This window comes from Panthera leo, chromosome C1 (genome assembly GCF_018350215.1).
Source record: "Panthera leo isolate Ple1 chromosome C1, P.leo_Ple1_pat1.1, whole genome shotgun sequence".
NCBI classification, from domain to species: Eukaryota; Metazoa; Chordata; class Mammalia; order Carnivora; family Felidae; genus Panthera; species Panthera leo.
Window position 1 is genome coordinate 141,948,712 of NC_056686.1, and position 16,788 is coordinate 141,965,499.

At 42.5% G+C, this 16,788-nt stretch overlaps 1 protein-coding gene across 7 annotated transcripts in view; it reads left to right on the forward strand.

The window, feature by feature from the left end:
• Positions 1 to 7,667: 7,667 nt before the first annotated feature.
• Positions 7,668 to 16,788, forward strand: part of FMNL2 (formin like 2) — a 314,655-nt gene continuing 305,534 nt past the window's right edge. For all 7 annotated transcript variants that reach the window (XR_006205486.1, XM_042948778.1, XM_042948774.1 and 4 more), the window contains exon 1: positions 7,668 to 8,202. Coding sequence is in view for 6 of the 7 variants with exons in the window: in XM_042948778.1 (XP_042804712.1) it covers positions 8,086 to 8,202 (117 nt within the window). In the remaining variant the exon portion in view is untranslated. The remainder of the gene's footprint in view (positions 8,203 to 16,788) is intronic.

Here is a 16,788-nt window from a genome sequence, read left to right on the forward strand (position 1 = left end):
TTGGTCAACCTAAGGATTGGCTATACTGGTAATATTACTACTACTAAAGGCTAATGTGAATAAATAAAGAGGAGTTAAAATAATAGACAATATTAACATGGGAGGCAGGAGGGAAGAGATTTGTTAAAGTTCCTAAGTTCCTTGAAGGATGAGGAGAGAGAAAATTATTGACTTGACTTTTATTTTTTGTAACAGCTTTACTGAGCTATGGCTAACCAACAATAGACTATACATATTTATAGTTTATACTTTGATAGATTTAACATATGTCTATACTCATGAAGTCAGCACTGTAATCAAGTTAATGAATATATCCATACCTCCAAAAGCATTGTTTGGTCCTTTGGAATTCTCCCTGTCTCTTTTTCCCAAACAAACATTAGTGTGCTTTCTGTCCATATAGACTAATTTGCATCTTCTAGAATTTTATATAAATAAAGTCATACAATATGTCCAGTTTTTTTGCCTGGCTTATTTCACTCAGCATAATTATTTTGAGATTCAACCATGTTGTTTGTTTATTTTTGACAGAGAGAGAGAGAGAGAGAGAGAGAGAGAGACAGAGCACAAGTGGGAGAGAGGCAGAGAAAGAGGGAGACACAGAATCCAAAGCAGTCTCCAGGCTCTGAGCTGTCAGCACAGAGCCTGATGCGGGGCTCGAACTCATGAGATCATGACCTGAGCCCAAGTCAGATGCCTAACTGACCGAGGCCCCTGGGTGCCTCAGTAGTTCATACTTTTTTTTATTGCTGATTAGTATTCCATTCTGTGGATATACCAGTTTCATCTGTTGATGGACACTATTTTCTATGAACATTATGTAAAAGCATTTGTATGGACATATGCTTTCATATTTCTTGGGTAAATATCTATGAGCAGAATGGCTAGATCACATGGTAGGCATAATGTTTAAATTAAAAAAAAAACTCCAAAGTCTTGTCCAAAGTGGCAGTTTACAATCCCATTAGCGACATATGAGAGTTCTAGCTGTCCCACATCATTGCCAACATTTGGTATGGTCAGTCTTTTTAATTTTTGCCATTTTAATTGATGTGTAATGGTATCTCATTGTGGGTTTAATTTGCATTCTCCTGATAAGGCATGATGTTGAACAGCTTTTTATGTGCTTGAAGCTATGGATGTATTTCCATGTGTGAAGTGTTTGTTAAAATTTTTGTCCATTGTTTTCTTTTTATAGAGTTATAAGAATTCTTTATGTGTTCTGGGTACAGGTCCTTTATTGAACATACAATTTACTCACATTTTTCTCTTAGTCTGTGGTAGGTCTTGATTCTGTTAATCATCTTTCAAAGAACAGATGTTGCAAAATTTGATGAAGTCTAATTTATCAAATTTTTTCTTGCTGTTTTTTCTAAAAAATCTTTTAGATTTTTCTATTCTACATTTTCTTCTAGAAGCTTTTTAATTTTATCTTTTGCACTTGGGTCTCTTGTCTATTTTGAGTTGTTTTTCAGATGGTGTGGGGTAGATACTGAAGTTCATTTTTCAAATGTAGATATTTAGTTTCTCCACAACCACCATTTCAACCACTTGTTGAAAAGACTATGATTTCTCCCCAGAATTGTCAATACACTTTTGTCAAAATCCATTGTCAACGTATGTGTGAGTTTGTGTGTGTGTGTGTGTGTGTGTGTGTGTGTGTACTGTCCATTCTATTCCATCAATCTATCTGTCTATCTTGATATCAGTAATCAGTACCATACTCTCTTGATTACTGCACCTTTACAATAAGTCTTGAAATCAGGTAGAGTTAATCCTCCCATTTTGTTCTTTTTCAAAGTTGTTTTGGCTCTTCTAGGTCCTTTGCATTTCCACATGATTTTTATTTTTTTTATTTTTTTATTTTATTTTTTTTAAATTTTTTTTTTTAACGTTTATTTATTTTTGAGACAGAGAGAGACAGAGCATGAACAGGGGAGGAGCAGAGAGAGAGAGGGAGACACAGAATCAGAAGCAGGCTCCAGGCTCTGAGCCATCAGCCCAGAGCCCGACGCGGGGCTCGAACTCACTGGCCGTGAGATCGTGACCTGAGCTGAAGTCGGACGCTTAACCGACTGAGCCACCCAGGCGCCCCTCCACATGATTTTTAGAATTGGCTTGTCTATTTTTACAAAAAAGTCTGCTGGGATTTTGTTTTGTAATACGTGAAATCTATAGATCCATTCGGGGGGAATTGGCATCTTAAAAATGTTGAGTCTTCTGACCAATGAACACAGTATACTGTAGTTTTCAGTGTACAGGTCTTGCATATCTTTTGCCATATTTATGCCTGGCAAAAGGAGAAATTTTATGTTTTATGTTTTTATATTTTTGATGTTATCATAAATGGTATTTCATAATTTAAATTTTTGAAAGTTTCATGCTGTATAGTTATAGCATATAACATTTTTTCCACCCTACAATGCTATTAAAATACCACTGACTATATTCTCTATACCTTTCATCCCCATGAGTTATTCATTCCGTAACTGGAAATCTGAACCCATTTTGCCCGTCCCCATATTTTAATTTCATATATCAATCTTGTGTCCTGAAACCTTGCTAAACTCACGTATTAGTTCCAGTTACTAATTTATAGATTCCTTAAGAATTTCTACATAGAAGATCATGTCATTGTGAACAAAGGCAATTTACTTCGTTTTTTCAAAACTGGATGGCTTTTTGTTTGTTTGTTTTCTCTCTTATTACACTGGCTAGAACCTCCCACACAATGTTGAATTAAAATGCTAAGAACAGGGATACCTGGGTGGCTCAGTTCTTTAAGCATCTGACTTCGGTTCAGGTCATGATCTTATGGTTCACGAGTTTGAGCCCCACGTCGGGTTCTCTGATGTCCGTGTGGAGCCTGCTTTGAATCCTCTGTCTCTGCCCCTCCCATGCTTATTCTCTCTCCCTCTCTCTCTCTCTCAAAAATAAATAAACATAAATAAATAAAATGGTGAGAACATATATTCTTCCCTTTTGCCTGATTTTAGGGGAAAGCATTTAGTCTCTCACCATTAATTATGATATTAGTAGTAGGTTTTTTTGTACATGCCTTTTATCAAGTTGAGGAAGTTCCTTTCTGTTCTGTTCAGACATCTGGAGTTCTTGCAGCTTTTTTTCCCCCAGTACTCTATCCTGAGAACACTAGCCTTCTTAGGTTCTCTGGACTCTCACCTCTGCCTTCTCAAGTCAGGGACTCCGGTAGGCCCAGTCTGGGTTTCTTCTCTGTGCACCGTGATCTAGAAACTCTCCAGGAAGTGAGCTGGAGTGATTGTAGGGTTCACTTCATTTTTTTCATTGCCTCCCAGAAGATAGAGTTGCATTCATTCTTCTTTGTAAAACACTGGGAACAAGGCTGTTATGGAGGAATAAGATAGCTACAGTCAAAGATCATCTCTAAAGCTTCCCCAAATACTCTTTCTATCTCACGTAACTCTTGAGGGACATTGTTTAATATATTTTGTCCTGTATTTTATTACTTTCAAATTCAGTCTGGTCCCTATTACTCTATCTTGATCAGAAACAGAAATCTCATTATGCTTCTAACTCTAAATGATAATTTTAGAGAACTACTTTTTAAAAGTTTATTTATTTATTTTGAGAGAGGAGGAGGGGCAGAGAGAATCCCAAGATGTAGGGCTCCATCTCATGAACTGTGAGATCATTGGCCTGAGCCAAAATCAAGAGTCAGACAATTACCTGACTAAGCCACCCAGCTGCCCTAAGAGAACTATTTTTTTTTTTTTTTTGAAGAAAGGATACTGCTTTGGAAATCAAAATACATAACTTGTAACTCTGTCACTTGTATAAACTAGGGAAAAATCACCTTGTTGAGCTTTAAATTCCTTGTGTTGTATTGACAGGATGAAATAAGATCAAGCAAGTAAAAGTATTTTGTAGAATATGAAGTCCTATGCAAATATAAAGTCATATTTAAAGATCTGAAATGTGGGGGTAGGAGTTAGAAGATGTTGCTGTCTCCCCATTTCTTACTCATATCTATTCCCTTTACCTTTTATCTGAACCTTGATTCTATCCAGTTGAGGAAATGTGACCCTCCCCAGGTTTTATCTCAGTCTCCCAGGTCTTCCTGTAGCAAGGGATGACTGTCCCATTCAGTTCTGGAACATGAGGAATAACGGACTTCTGATCTCCTGATAAAAGGAACAGACCTCTGAACAGACCTGAAATCACCTCTTCCCCACTAGTTGTCCCGAGCACATCCTTGATTCATGGCACTGTAGCAGCGATTTTGTAAGCATGTAGGAAAGACCAAGTCATCACAGAAATACTGGTCCTAGCCTTCCTAAGTTGCTGCACTAACACTAGCATCCACCTTTTTCAAGATTTCAAGTTTAATGAGAATATATTATTGAAGCCATCACTACTTGGGTTTGGAAACTGAATAAACCACGTTTACACTTTGTTTAAAATCAATGGGAGTATCAGGTTCATGGTAAGCGCTCAATAAATATTTAAAAAAATAAATATAGATAGATAAATCTTTCAGGACTCTTGTGGATGTAAATTGACATAAAGCAATCACTCTAAAATCCCAGCTATCACTGTTTCACAGTTTTGATTCAGGGCTATTGATGGCTTTGTTTATCGTAGGGTGCTTGTCTCATTTCTTATAATTATACACACAAGGAGAATCTTCTGGGGTGCCTGGGTGGCTTGGCTGGTTAAGCGTCCGACTTCGGCTCAGGTCATGATCTCACGGTCTGTGAGTTCAAGCCCCGCGTCAGGCTCTGTGCTGACAGCTCAGAGCCTGGAGCCTGTTTCAGATTCTGAGTCTCCCTCTCTCTCTGCCCCTCCCCTGTTCATGCTCTGTCTCTCTCTGTCTCAAAAATAAATAAACGTTAAAAAAAATAAATAAATAAATTAAAAAAAAAAAAAAGAGAATCTTCTTAGACCAGTGCCTTTTTAAGAAGTTAAGTGAATTTAGCTATAGAGTACTTCCTTACATTTAAAACTTGAGATACCAATGAAACTCAGCTGACCTTGTAGGAGGAGTATTTGTTTTGAATGATGGAAGAGCTTCTTTGAAAGCAATTACACCATTATGGGGGAATTCCTGATCAAGCCATCCTTGGCATAACTTGCAAATGCCTAGTACATAGAATATAAAGTTCTAACATTTCATTTTCCATGGAAGGTGAATGGATAGTTTTAACAGTTAATTTTTTGCCAGTGTTTTGCAACAGCAGCTATAACAAGTCGTATGTCTTAATAATCAGAAAATGAAATACATATTTAAAAATGACCACCCCGGGGCGCCTGGGTGGCTCAGTCGGTTAAGCGTCCAACTTCAGCCTAGGTCGTGACCTCATGGTTTGTGAGTTTGAGCCCCACGTCTGGCTCTTTGCTGACAGCTTGGAGCCTGGAGCCTGCTTCGGATTCTGTGTCTCCTTTTCTCTCTCTCTGTTCCTCCCCCACTTGTACCTAGACTCTCTCTCTCAAAAATAAATATTTAAAAAAATAAATAAAAATGGTCAACCAATTTAAATTTTGTGGGAGAGTTTAAGAGTGTTACAGTCAAAGAAATGTCTTCTTCCTCCTCCTCTGAGCCCTCCTCCAAATATTGTTTGATAGAAATACTTACAGAAATTGTATAATATAATGGAGTGTTTTTATTTTTATATTTAATAACACTCACAAATAATAACCAAATATTAAAGATTGCAAACCTTGAAATGGCTGAGTTCTTTTGGTTCATGGATTTGCACACTTTGTCCTTTGGCTCCTCTCAAAGTGTGACATTATGAGAGAGACTAGATGTGATAAGACTTAAGGGGAGAAAAAGGTCCTGGTTACTGGCAGAAATATGGCCAGAGGGAGTCATAAATGTAATAAAAAAGGATTTCTCAAGTGCAGAAAAGAACTCTAGCTTCTCCATCCAGACGGTCAACCCCCTGGGTGGGCTGATTTTGTGTCAATCAGATCCAAAGTATATGTCTAGAGATTGGAAAGAAAACAAATACATTTGTGGGTCAGAAATGTCTCACTTGGTTTGAACTAACTGCTTTTCTTTCTCACTCATTTTCACTAGTTGGGGTATGTGTATGTATCTATATTCCTGTTTTTCTTTCTTTGATGGGTAACATGCTTACCGTTAACTTTGATACAATATAGTTTTGAAATACAGGTTGCATCTATTCAGACTTTTAATTTGAATTTATTTATCCTCTCTTCCTTCTTTTTAAAAAGACCAGAAGCCATTTATTTAATAGATGATACCCACACACGAAGAATTCATGTGTGTATTTGCTCCATAGGCTTTTGGTGAAACCCATTTGTCAATTCAACAAATAGTCATTGAACATCTACTATGCTCAAGGTATCTTGGGCTTTATAAAGCTAAATGAAAAATGGGGTCCTTGATGTTTAGTCTTGGTGTGTTACCTTCTCCAGAAGCAGTTGCTTTTTAACAACAGGGTAACAACCTTGGCTGCATATCAGAATGACCTGGGGAGCTTGTTAAAAATACACCTGTCCATGCTCCACCTCTCAGCTCAGGGAAATTCTGAACAGGCAGGGTCCAAGGTGTGTGGAGTTTCCACAACAAGCTCCCCACGTGAATCTGATAAACCAGGATTAAGAAACACGGCTCCAAGCGCAGAAAGAACGAATTACAGTTGTTCAGCCACAAGTCAACCAGGTGGATGCCCTTGAAATCTACAACATGGGCACCTGGTTAAAGTCGTGTTTATAAGGTTGGTTCTATTTCCACTGCTTTAATGTCGGATAGTGATAATCTGGAAAGCATCCCAGAGATAAGGCTGGGTCCAATCTTCTTTGTAAAACACCTGGAACAAGACTGCTATGGAGGAATAAGGTAGCTACAGCCAAACGCCACCTCCCAAGCCTCCCCAAATACTCTGTCCTCCTTTCTATCTCACATGAGATATGGTTATTTGTGTAAAATTTCTCCTGCACTACACTGTGAAGTATTCCGGAGCAGGAGCAATCCTCTTTTTCTCCCACGAAGGAACCCAGTAACCCATACATAATAGCTATTGACCGGTGTTTTGAATCAAACTGAATCCTTGTCTTCCAACTTCTAGCGTCTGACCATATATACATATAACTATAACGGATATTTATAAAGAAAACCCATACAAGTATGTAATTGTTTAGAAAACATTTCAATCACACAAAAATGATTTACATAAGGAAGAAAGAACAATCAAATAAGCACCCACGGACCCACTCCCCAATTCATGAAGCAGGACGTTGCCAATACCTTTCAGGCCACCTGTTAAGCTAGAGCCTTTTGAACAGTAACAAGCTTCTGAAATTTAAATCAGAATGCTTGCGTTCAATCACCGGTTGATTGGATCATGCATTCACTTGTCAGGTGTGCCTTCTACGTCTCAGAACCCACGTAGACGAGGTGGTTATTTCTACCGTGGGAGTGAGGAGGGGTCTAAAGGGATGTAAGCTGCAGCCAGAAGCGTGCACACTGCCTCTGCGGCAAGCGGTCCTAACCCAGCTCGGCCCTCTCCGGAGCGGGCGGGGTTTGCTGTGCGGACACTTTGGGCAGAAACTACGCGTCCCGGCAGTCCGCGGGGCGAGTGGGCGGGGCCGGGCCGGGGGCGGGGGCCGGGCGAGGGGGGCATTGTGTCGGGAGCGCCGAGCCGCATTTGTCTGCTCGAGGTGCTTCGCAAGAGAGCGTTGTTTTCGCCGGCCGGGGGCTGCAAGTGTCAGCGGCGGCCGCGGCCCGGCGCAAGACCGAGTCCGAGGACGCACGCGCCAGCTGGCCGCGATCGCAGGCAGGGGGCGGCGTGCCAGAGGAGCAACATGCAGATAGGCGCCCGGCGCCCTGACGACCCCTCCCGAGGCAAAGAGGCCGGGGCGGCGCTGGGGCGGTGGAGAGCATGAGGGAGGCCGGGGGGCGGCTCGGCTCGGAGCGCTGCTAGGGAGCGGCGCGCGCTGCACACTCGCCGGGGCGCAGCCGAGAGCGGGGAGCCGGGCGGGTCGCGCCACGGGGCGGGAGCCGGCCGCCGGGAGCTGTTCTGATTTCCGAAGCGAACGCGAGGGGCCCGGAGCAGCCCCCGGCCCCGGCGTGCAGCCAACATGGGCAACGCGGGGAGCATGGATTCGCAGCAGACCGATTTCAGGGCGCACAACGTGCCTTTGAAGCTGCCGATGCCCGAGCCAGGTGAACTGGAAGAGCGATTTGCCATCGTGCTGGTGAGTGCGCGGCGGGGCTCCGGGCGGGGAGGCGCAGCTGACCCCCGCCCCCTCTTCTTCTCCCGGCGCCGGGAGCGAGCCTCCTGTCCCAAGGGGGAGGCGCCCACCTTCCCCATTGTGGCCTCCCCAGCCTTACTCTTCTCCGCTCCCCTCCAGCCCCCGCGCTCAGCCCTCTCGGGGTCCCGGGATGGGGCCGGGGGCTCGGGGCGGGCTGCCTGGCCAGCCCAGAGCCCATTGTCTGGCGGGAGAAGCACCACGCAGCGCGTGTGCCGGGGAGGTGCGGCGTGGGCGTGAAGGGAAGGTGGCGCGGGCCGGGGAGAAGGGGGTGGCGTGCCGCTAAGGCTTTTTGTTTAAAAAAAAAAAAAAAAACAACAACAACAAAAAAACAAAACCCCAAATCCCCGCACCCCCCGAGTCCCTGCGGACCGTCCGGCATGCGGGGTCCCGGGCAGATGGGTGCATGTGGCCGGCAGCGGGTGGCGCGCGAAGGCGAACTTGGAGGCGGACGTAGCGGCTTGGCCGTGGGGAGCTGGCCCGAAAGGGAAAGATAAGGAAACCCGCGGCAGTGCGGCGCCCCGGTCCCTAAGCTGGGAGGGGCGGGATCTGAAACCCGGGCGGGAGAGCAGCTTTGCCTCAGCTCGTTCCTTTTGGTCTTAAACCTTAAACCACAAGAATGTGCAGTTTTGCGGGGACGTGTTTCGAGCTGTTCTGACATCAGGGTCGACCCCTTCCCCCCCCCCCCCCCCCCCCCCCCCCCTCCCAATCCCCGGCACACACAGCAAAATCCCCGGCTCCCTCTTGAAGTCTGCTTTTAGCTTTTTAAATCCAAGACACTGAAGACTCCCTTCTTTCTCCCTTCTGCTGGGACTAAGTTTCTGAGCCCCTCCCAACCACAGCTTGTCAGTGCTGTGAGCTCCAGAGGGTGTGGCGGCCTCCCCCTCGACCCAGCCAGAGTCTGTACTACAGCTGGTCCCCAGACTTCCGATTTTTAGTGACCCAGCCTCCTTAAAGGGATGTTGGAAGGGAAACAGGCAAGATCCGACGCGTTCCTATTCCTTACACTTGTACATTTACCTTTTCTTAGCTAGTTACCTCTAAACTCTAAGAGGCTAGGCAGCAAGAGAAACTTGTGCTCAAGGCAGTCAAGTTTGCGTGTGCCTGCGGGTGTTTGGTGTGTAACCTCCTAACTTTGGGAAGGGTTCTGAGTCTGAACACCGGGACATTTAAATTTGCCTTTCTTCAGGCCTTTTAAAAGGGCAGGTTTGACAGGGGGTATAACGTTCTGGAGGCTAGGTTAGCTTTGTGCTCTTCGAGACAACAGAGGGCAAAAGCTTTTTTCACGCCACCCGGAAAGTCTGGTGTGGCAGTCGGGAGATAGATGAGGCCGCCTGTCTTGCTTTGCATCTTCTGTGATCTCCCACAGCTGCTCCCGTCGTTGTGCAAGATGGGACACACTGAAATGAAACAGCATAGGCTTAATTACTTCTCAAGGCAGCCTGGGTGCATACTTGACCTGTCTTTCCAGGGACAAACGTTTTTATTCAAAATCCTCTTCCTTCCAGACAGATGGTTCTTACCTCCTAGCTCTGGGCTTTCTGTCTTTTCATCCTGTGGTGCTGTGTGTATGTACGTGTATACTGGAAATGGAAGGGCCAGTGACACAGGAAAACCAGATCACAATAATGCAATTAAGTTCTGCTCAATTGGGATAGCGTGTTTTGCCTGAGATTTCAGTTATGCTGTTGATTAATAACACATGATATGAATTAATCTTTAGAAAAAATGTTTCATCATTAGCATGGTGGATTTGTGTTACTCTTAAGTCTAGCAGTCACAGACTTAGTATGTCACATTTATGATTCTGCATCACAAACTCCTTGGGGCAATGGTTGGTTGTTGTGGTTACTTTTACTCTACTGTGTGTCACACACAATTGCTGGATGTGGTTCTTAATTGTTGATGATATTTAAGCACCTCACAACAAAAAACGAAACCAAAAAATATCAGGCTGACCTTTTCAGAATAGAGACAAAGCTTTTGGAGAAGTCTCAGCTTGGGGACTGCCTTTTTGGTGATGCACTTGGACGTTAATGTGTTTATTGTAACTCCCCCTAGTCAGCTCTAGCTGCTATTTGGAAACCTACAAGAGGAATTAAAAGGTGTCCTCTTTATGCGCTGATGGAAGTCCAGAGTTAAGGTGATTTCTCTTAAGATAATTGTTTTTTTCCCTGAAGTTATACATGTGATGCTCTCAACTTTGGTTTTCTTTGTGAATTGCTTAAGTGGTCAACTCAAACCATTTAATTCTAGAGATCAAGGTAGAAGGATAAATTTTAGGTGGCATATTTTGAAGTACATATGTGGAGAAAATTCTTTACCCTGTGGCACAGGGAATCATTGGCATTATTGATACTAGACTTATTTCCTTATATGATGAACATCATATATGTGATTTGGGAGGAAAACTGGATAGTAGTACTGTACGGGAAAGTATACAAGCACCTCATTGTAAGTAAGTATGGTTTACGTCAATAATTAATGAGACATTTCAGACATGGAAAACAATTACACTCTCAGGCTCTAGAATACTTAAAGCATTGGGAAGGAGTAAATAAAAATGAAAATGACAAGTCCATCTATTTCTGGAAAATCTTGAGACCAAACCTACTCAGACTGTTTCCTTACCCCTTCATCAGTCTAAGTTACATTGTATGACTCTAAAAAACTAATAGATATGAATGGAAAGAGGAAAGGAGAGAGTTAGAGATTGTGGAATTAAGATCAGTGGAGGGGTTAACTAAAAAAAATAGTAATTTTTATAGGAAAAGTTTTGAAATAGATTTGAATTCCTGAACTTCCTGTAATTAAAGACTAGTAAAAATTGGATCCAAATCTTAGGAGCTTAATCTTCCTAAGGAGAGTCTCTCTCCTTCTTGAGCTTGTCTTCAGCACTGTCATAGTAGTTATAAAATGTATTTCTGGGAAAACATTACTCCTTGTATACATGTAACTGTTTGCATCTTTGTACCTACCTTTCAGATAGGGCAGTAAAGTGATGTGCCTTTGTCCGTACGTGTGTGATGTTTTTGTTAAACTGTTGGATAGAAGTATTTCATAAACTCAGTCACCTACTTTTATTCCTTTAGGGTGTGTATGTCACATATTTTACAGGTAACATTGGTGTGTATGTATTTTTTGGGTCCTACACATTTATAATTAAATATCCATGTGGCTTTTCATTGTATTAAACATTGCCTAAATGTTGGAAATATACATACATACACATACACCCTCCTCTGCCCTTTATTTTCAAAGATGACACTATGAAGTTTATTTTGGGGTGGGGTGAAGAATTGATGGTCTCTGTCCAAGAACACCTTTTTCTACATTAGACATTCCGTACCATTCACTAATTTTTGGCTTGAAGTCATTGTTTACAAATAAAATATAAGTTCCCTAATGCCTTTGTCAAGGAGCTGTCGGATTCGTTCTTTGAATGTCAGAGGAGAGGATAATTTTAAGCCCTCTATCCTAGCTGCTATATCTCTGTGTGATATCAGATATCAGGCTGCTGTGCAAACAGATTCAAAAAGACGGATTAGAAAGTGATGGTTTAGGGCAGTATTATGTCTGATACTGAGAACTACTTGGGTGTGTGAATAATTTGAGTCGATTTCTTTCCAGTTTTTTTTCCTTCTTGCCCTGAGGTTGAACGTAGTCATTCTGCTTTAGGAAGAAGTAGGAACGTTTTCTGAGTACCTATTATGAACGCACCCCCCCCCCCCCCCCCCCCCCCCCCCCCGCCCATGCTTACATTATTCATTTAATCCTCACAATCATTCTGGAAATAAAATTACCTAAGTTTCCCACAGTCCTACAGATATGGAATAACTGATCTAGGATTTTTAATCCAGATTGGGCTCTCTGCCCCCTCTCCCCCACCCCATATTATATTATACTTCCTGAGGCCTTTGAACTGGAAAGGGGGAAAATGCCTGGAGCTAGCAGTAAAGCTGTTTAAGAAAAAAAAAATCCCTAAATCTGATAAATGCAAGTTTCAAGCTGTATAAAATAGACAAAAATGTCTTAGAAGTGACCGCTGTGAGGTGCGCTTGATGTTTTATTTTCAATGTCAAACATTTTGGCATCCTCACTATGCCGTTCCATTTTTCAGGCATGGAGTTAAATACTGATTTGGTCTGAAAGTGTGCTCTTTGGTTTTTTCTATCGAGGCAGACTTGAACTACCTTGGTTGGGAATTTAGGATTTCCAAATCAGAGGAGAGACAATCTGTCAGTGCCATGCATATACTGTGAATGTAATTACTTGTGAAAGGACAAGGAAAGTCAAGTTTTAACGTTTATTTCCCTTTGCAAGGTGGTGTTCTCTTTTAACCACTTCCAAGGAGAGCTCTTGCCATGCAGTCTGCTGAGCAGATGGATGGGTGAGAGTGTAGTTAGGTCATCGTCAGATGCTTGCTGATTTTTCTCACATCCTTTCTCCTGTTACGGAAAGGAGGTAGAGAAGTTGGGCTGGGGGCAGGGTGGAGCGTTGTAACTTTGAGCCATTCTAGCTCATCCTAGGTACTATCACTGAGCCGCTTTATTTCACCAAAGTTGGGAATATATGCTTCTTATTGGGGTGCATTCCACCTCCCATAATGCCAGTATATTTGGATATCCAGTACAGAAATCAATCAGAGGTTATTATCTGAATACAAATGTTTGGCTCCAGTAAGAGGCTGGCAGCAACACAAACTGATGACCTTTGGGAAGAAAAGGTATGCATGCCCTTAAGTCCTTAGGCGATAAGAATTACTTTTGCTGGTGGCCTCTCATTTAGCAAATAGCATTGGCCTGGGAGGCAGGAGACCTAGTTTCTAGAATTAATCTGCTGCACCAGGTTGAGCAAGTTAAAATCTTTCCTCTGGTCCTTGATTTTCTTCCTCTGTAAGTTGAAATAAAATTTGACACAACTGGGGCACCTGGGTGGCTCAGTTGGTTAAGTGTCCGACTTCAGCTCAGGTCATGATCTCGCGGTCCGTGAGTTCGAGCCCCGTGTCTGGCTCTGGGCTGATGGCTCAGAGCCTGGAGCCTGCTTCCGATTCTGTGTCTCCCTCTCTCTGCCCCTCCCCCGTTCATGCTCTGTCTCTATCTGTCTCAAAAATGAATAAACGTTAAAAAAAAAAATTAAAAAAAAAATTTGACACAACTATTAAGATAGGAGATTTTTTTAGATGCTAGCACTTGAAAGTGTAAAATTTCCAGAATCTACCATCCTGTGCTCCATCAGCTGACTTTGCATTTTGAAGAGCTTTGTGCAGGACTGTGTTTTAGCTGTATTCCGTGTGGTCTAGAGAGTAGAATTTCCAGGGTCATTGACTGAAAGTCCCCTAAGCTTAAAGAAAAGTATATTAACATTTAGAGTTGTCAAAGAAATGAACAGTGAGCTCTCCGTTAGAGTTGCTCACACAGAAGCTGTATGAAGAATGCTGGTGACTGGAAGTTCTTTGCAAACCCAAGACCTGGCTAGTGCATTATTGGCTTCAGTGGTGCCCTCTTTGAGGTGAGCCTGCTGTCGGCAGTTTCTAGACCTAGAATCCTAGCACCTGAGAGTGGGGAAGGATTCCCCCCCCCCCCCCCACTTCCGCCGCGTAGAGTCCTCCTGGGCTTCAGAAAAAAGTGTGGGCTCATGTTCTGGAAATTCATTTTACTTTACAAAAACTGTTGCTTGAAGGGCTTGGTCTTAGAAGTGTGCTCCTTTTTTTCATACGTAGGACTTGGGGCTAAAGGGCAAGGTGAAGTGGGCTTCTTTATGCTCACGGGTAACATGTGGCATGAAGATGGCTGATAGAAGCAGCACTGATTCCAGATGATCCTTTCCACTTGGCAAGAGAGTGCTGGTGGTTGGAAGCCTCTTAGGAACAAAGCACTGACACCTTAGAAAAGAACAGACTGAATTGCTTAAGAGTGGGGGAGTGAGTTGCAAACTGTCTCTTCCCTTCTAGAATGGGGGATGTTTCTTCCTTTTCCCCACCACGAGAACTGTGTCCCCAGGCTTTGGGGTCATGGTTTGTATAGAGAGGCTTCATGCACCTGGTTCGCTCTCATCTACTTGAATACTGCTGGCAGAGATAACTCCTGTCTTTTCTTTCCTTTAAGACAGTGTCTGCACAGACTGCAGGTGGTCTCCCACTTTCCCAGTCACCTTTTTCCCTCTTTTCCCGGAGCTTTCAACCAAACACCAAGGAGTATGCAGTTTCCATTGGATATAATTTGGAAGCAGTGTCTGGGGAAGAGCTGGTAGGCCAGAGAGCTGTGATGCAGCGGAGGCCCACAGATGTGGGCCAGGATGGCTGGGAATTCCTACTTGAGGTTTAGTGGTATTTGTTGTAAACAGGAGAAGTGTACTTTCTGCTCACAGTCTTAATAAAACAAACTGAGTCACATCTTCATGCCCACCACACACAAAACAAAAACCCATGACCAGTGGCAGAGCTTACAGATAGTCACCTCATAACAAACTTTTTCTAGTTTTTAGGACACACCAAAGGTGTTCCTCAGATCACATTTTTGGTGTTCTTGTGCAGCCTGTAATGGGCTTTAGTGACTTGGAATTCACATATAGTCTACTTTGTTCTTTGAGGAGTTGCTGTTTGTAAGCCCCTCTGTCCGTTGCTACAAAAGCTGAAAGCTTTGAGGTGTTTAGATCCTGCTATAGCCGCAAGTAATCTCTCGACTGATTTTTGTGGGGTAAATGGTGCCCGTGCCTGGTTTATACTAAGAACTTGTTGGCTTTGGGAAAGGTGTCCGATTGTTTACATTTTTGGCCCTGTGGCTCATGTTGGGCACTAAGGTATGCCTGTTACCTAAAGGTCCTGCCTTGAATTAAGGATTTGCTCTGGAACCTGACTTCTTTTCTGTGTTGTTCTTTTTTTTCCCTTGGGAGTTGCGCTGAACGCTTGAAGGCAGGATAATGAAGGGATTGACAAACTGAAATGGCAGTCCTCAAACTTGGCTGTATATTGGCATCACCTGGGAGCCTCAAAAACCATAGATGCCTGGGTTGATAAATTGGGTGTAGTAGGAAAGGAATTGTTTAAGAAGTACCAAAAATTATGGGGAAATTAGGCTAAGTGGAGAAGAGGTTAAAAAGAAAATAATAAAAAATAACAAACAAAATTTTCCCCCCAAAATCTTAAAGACCTTTGATTGAACTGAAAGCATCAAGATGAGAAATAAGAAATGGATCAAAGTCTGTTGAATTTTAGACTCATTTAACTATTTAAGAAATGATCATCAAATAATCATGATGAAAATTGACGGAGAAAGTTCTATATATTATAGCTCAAGAGTGAACAGTGGCCCTGAGGTGTACTTCTGGAGTAGGAAAATCAATAAATCAATTGTATTTTTGCTTAGGCCTCTATTCTCAAGCTTAATTGTTTGTTGGTTCAATGTAGGCCTTTTGCTTTGATCTCTGGTTTTACCACTTACAAAGACTTGATGAGCTTGGCTTCCCGGAGAGAAATTCAAATACACTTGTGAAATGTAAACAACATTCATTTATTAAGAATCCTATAATCAGGGCAAATTGGCATGCTTATATAAGCAATTAGCTTTGAGAATAGAAAGATAAATAGGATGGTAGGTCAAGAATGAGCTGATTGTTCTCCATGCAAGACTCTAGTTATTTCTTCAGTAGTTATAACATAAGCAAATAGACATTCCTCTTATTCATAATCTTTAGCATTTGTGGTTTGGGATTTGAGGACAGCGTATGTGGTTTTTTGAATTGAGAGGATAGAGGCAATTATTGTCTCATTTTCATCTAGAAATATAAATCATTCAAGGAAATGTAGGTAGTTTATAATCAGATAAAACTTTGCAGTAATTGGGAACAGGGCAAGAGAAGGTTTGGATTTAGATGGGAATATTAAAGAATGATAATGGAGTTATTTTTATTTTGGTGGGGAAGGTAAAGAAGATGACTTACAATGGCAGAAAGATGGAAAATAAGCTCATTTATTTACTTTTAGGGAGTGTGTGTGTGTGTGTGTGTGTGTGTAGAAGAAAGCATTAGGATAACTAATAGGAGACGTTGGTAGGACACAATTAGATTTGTTCCATGGCAACATTGCCCAGTGAAGTCAGTACTGCCCCACCTCATCTCTGTGAAAGCTGGGGAGCCTATTTGCAAAGGCTAAGAATCTAGTCAATGGGTTTTGTAGGTTACTTTCACTTCTGGCCCTTTTAGTCCCCAGTATGGTCAGTCTTGTGGTTCTTCTGAGGAAGCTGTCTCTTTTTAGTGACAGTGGGCTATCTTGAATAATTGGGATTTGTTATCCCCAAGGACTTCTGCCTGGTGAACTTAGAAGGCCAAGTCAGTCCAAATGTCTTGGGACCGGGAAGCTATAAACTTGGAATTGGTGAGTCCTCGGGCCTTATCACACAATCCTTATTCCACTGCCAACGAATGGGGCCCTCCAGATGTGAACCAGTAGGGACTGTTTAGAACTATGTGGCCTTCTGGGTTTGTGGAACCATTAAGCTTGCCAGGTTCATTCTCTCCAGTGTCCTTTCTCAA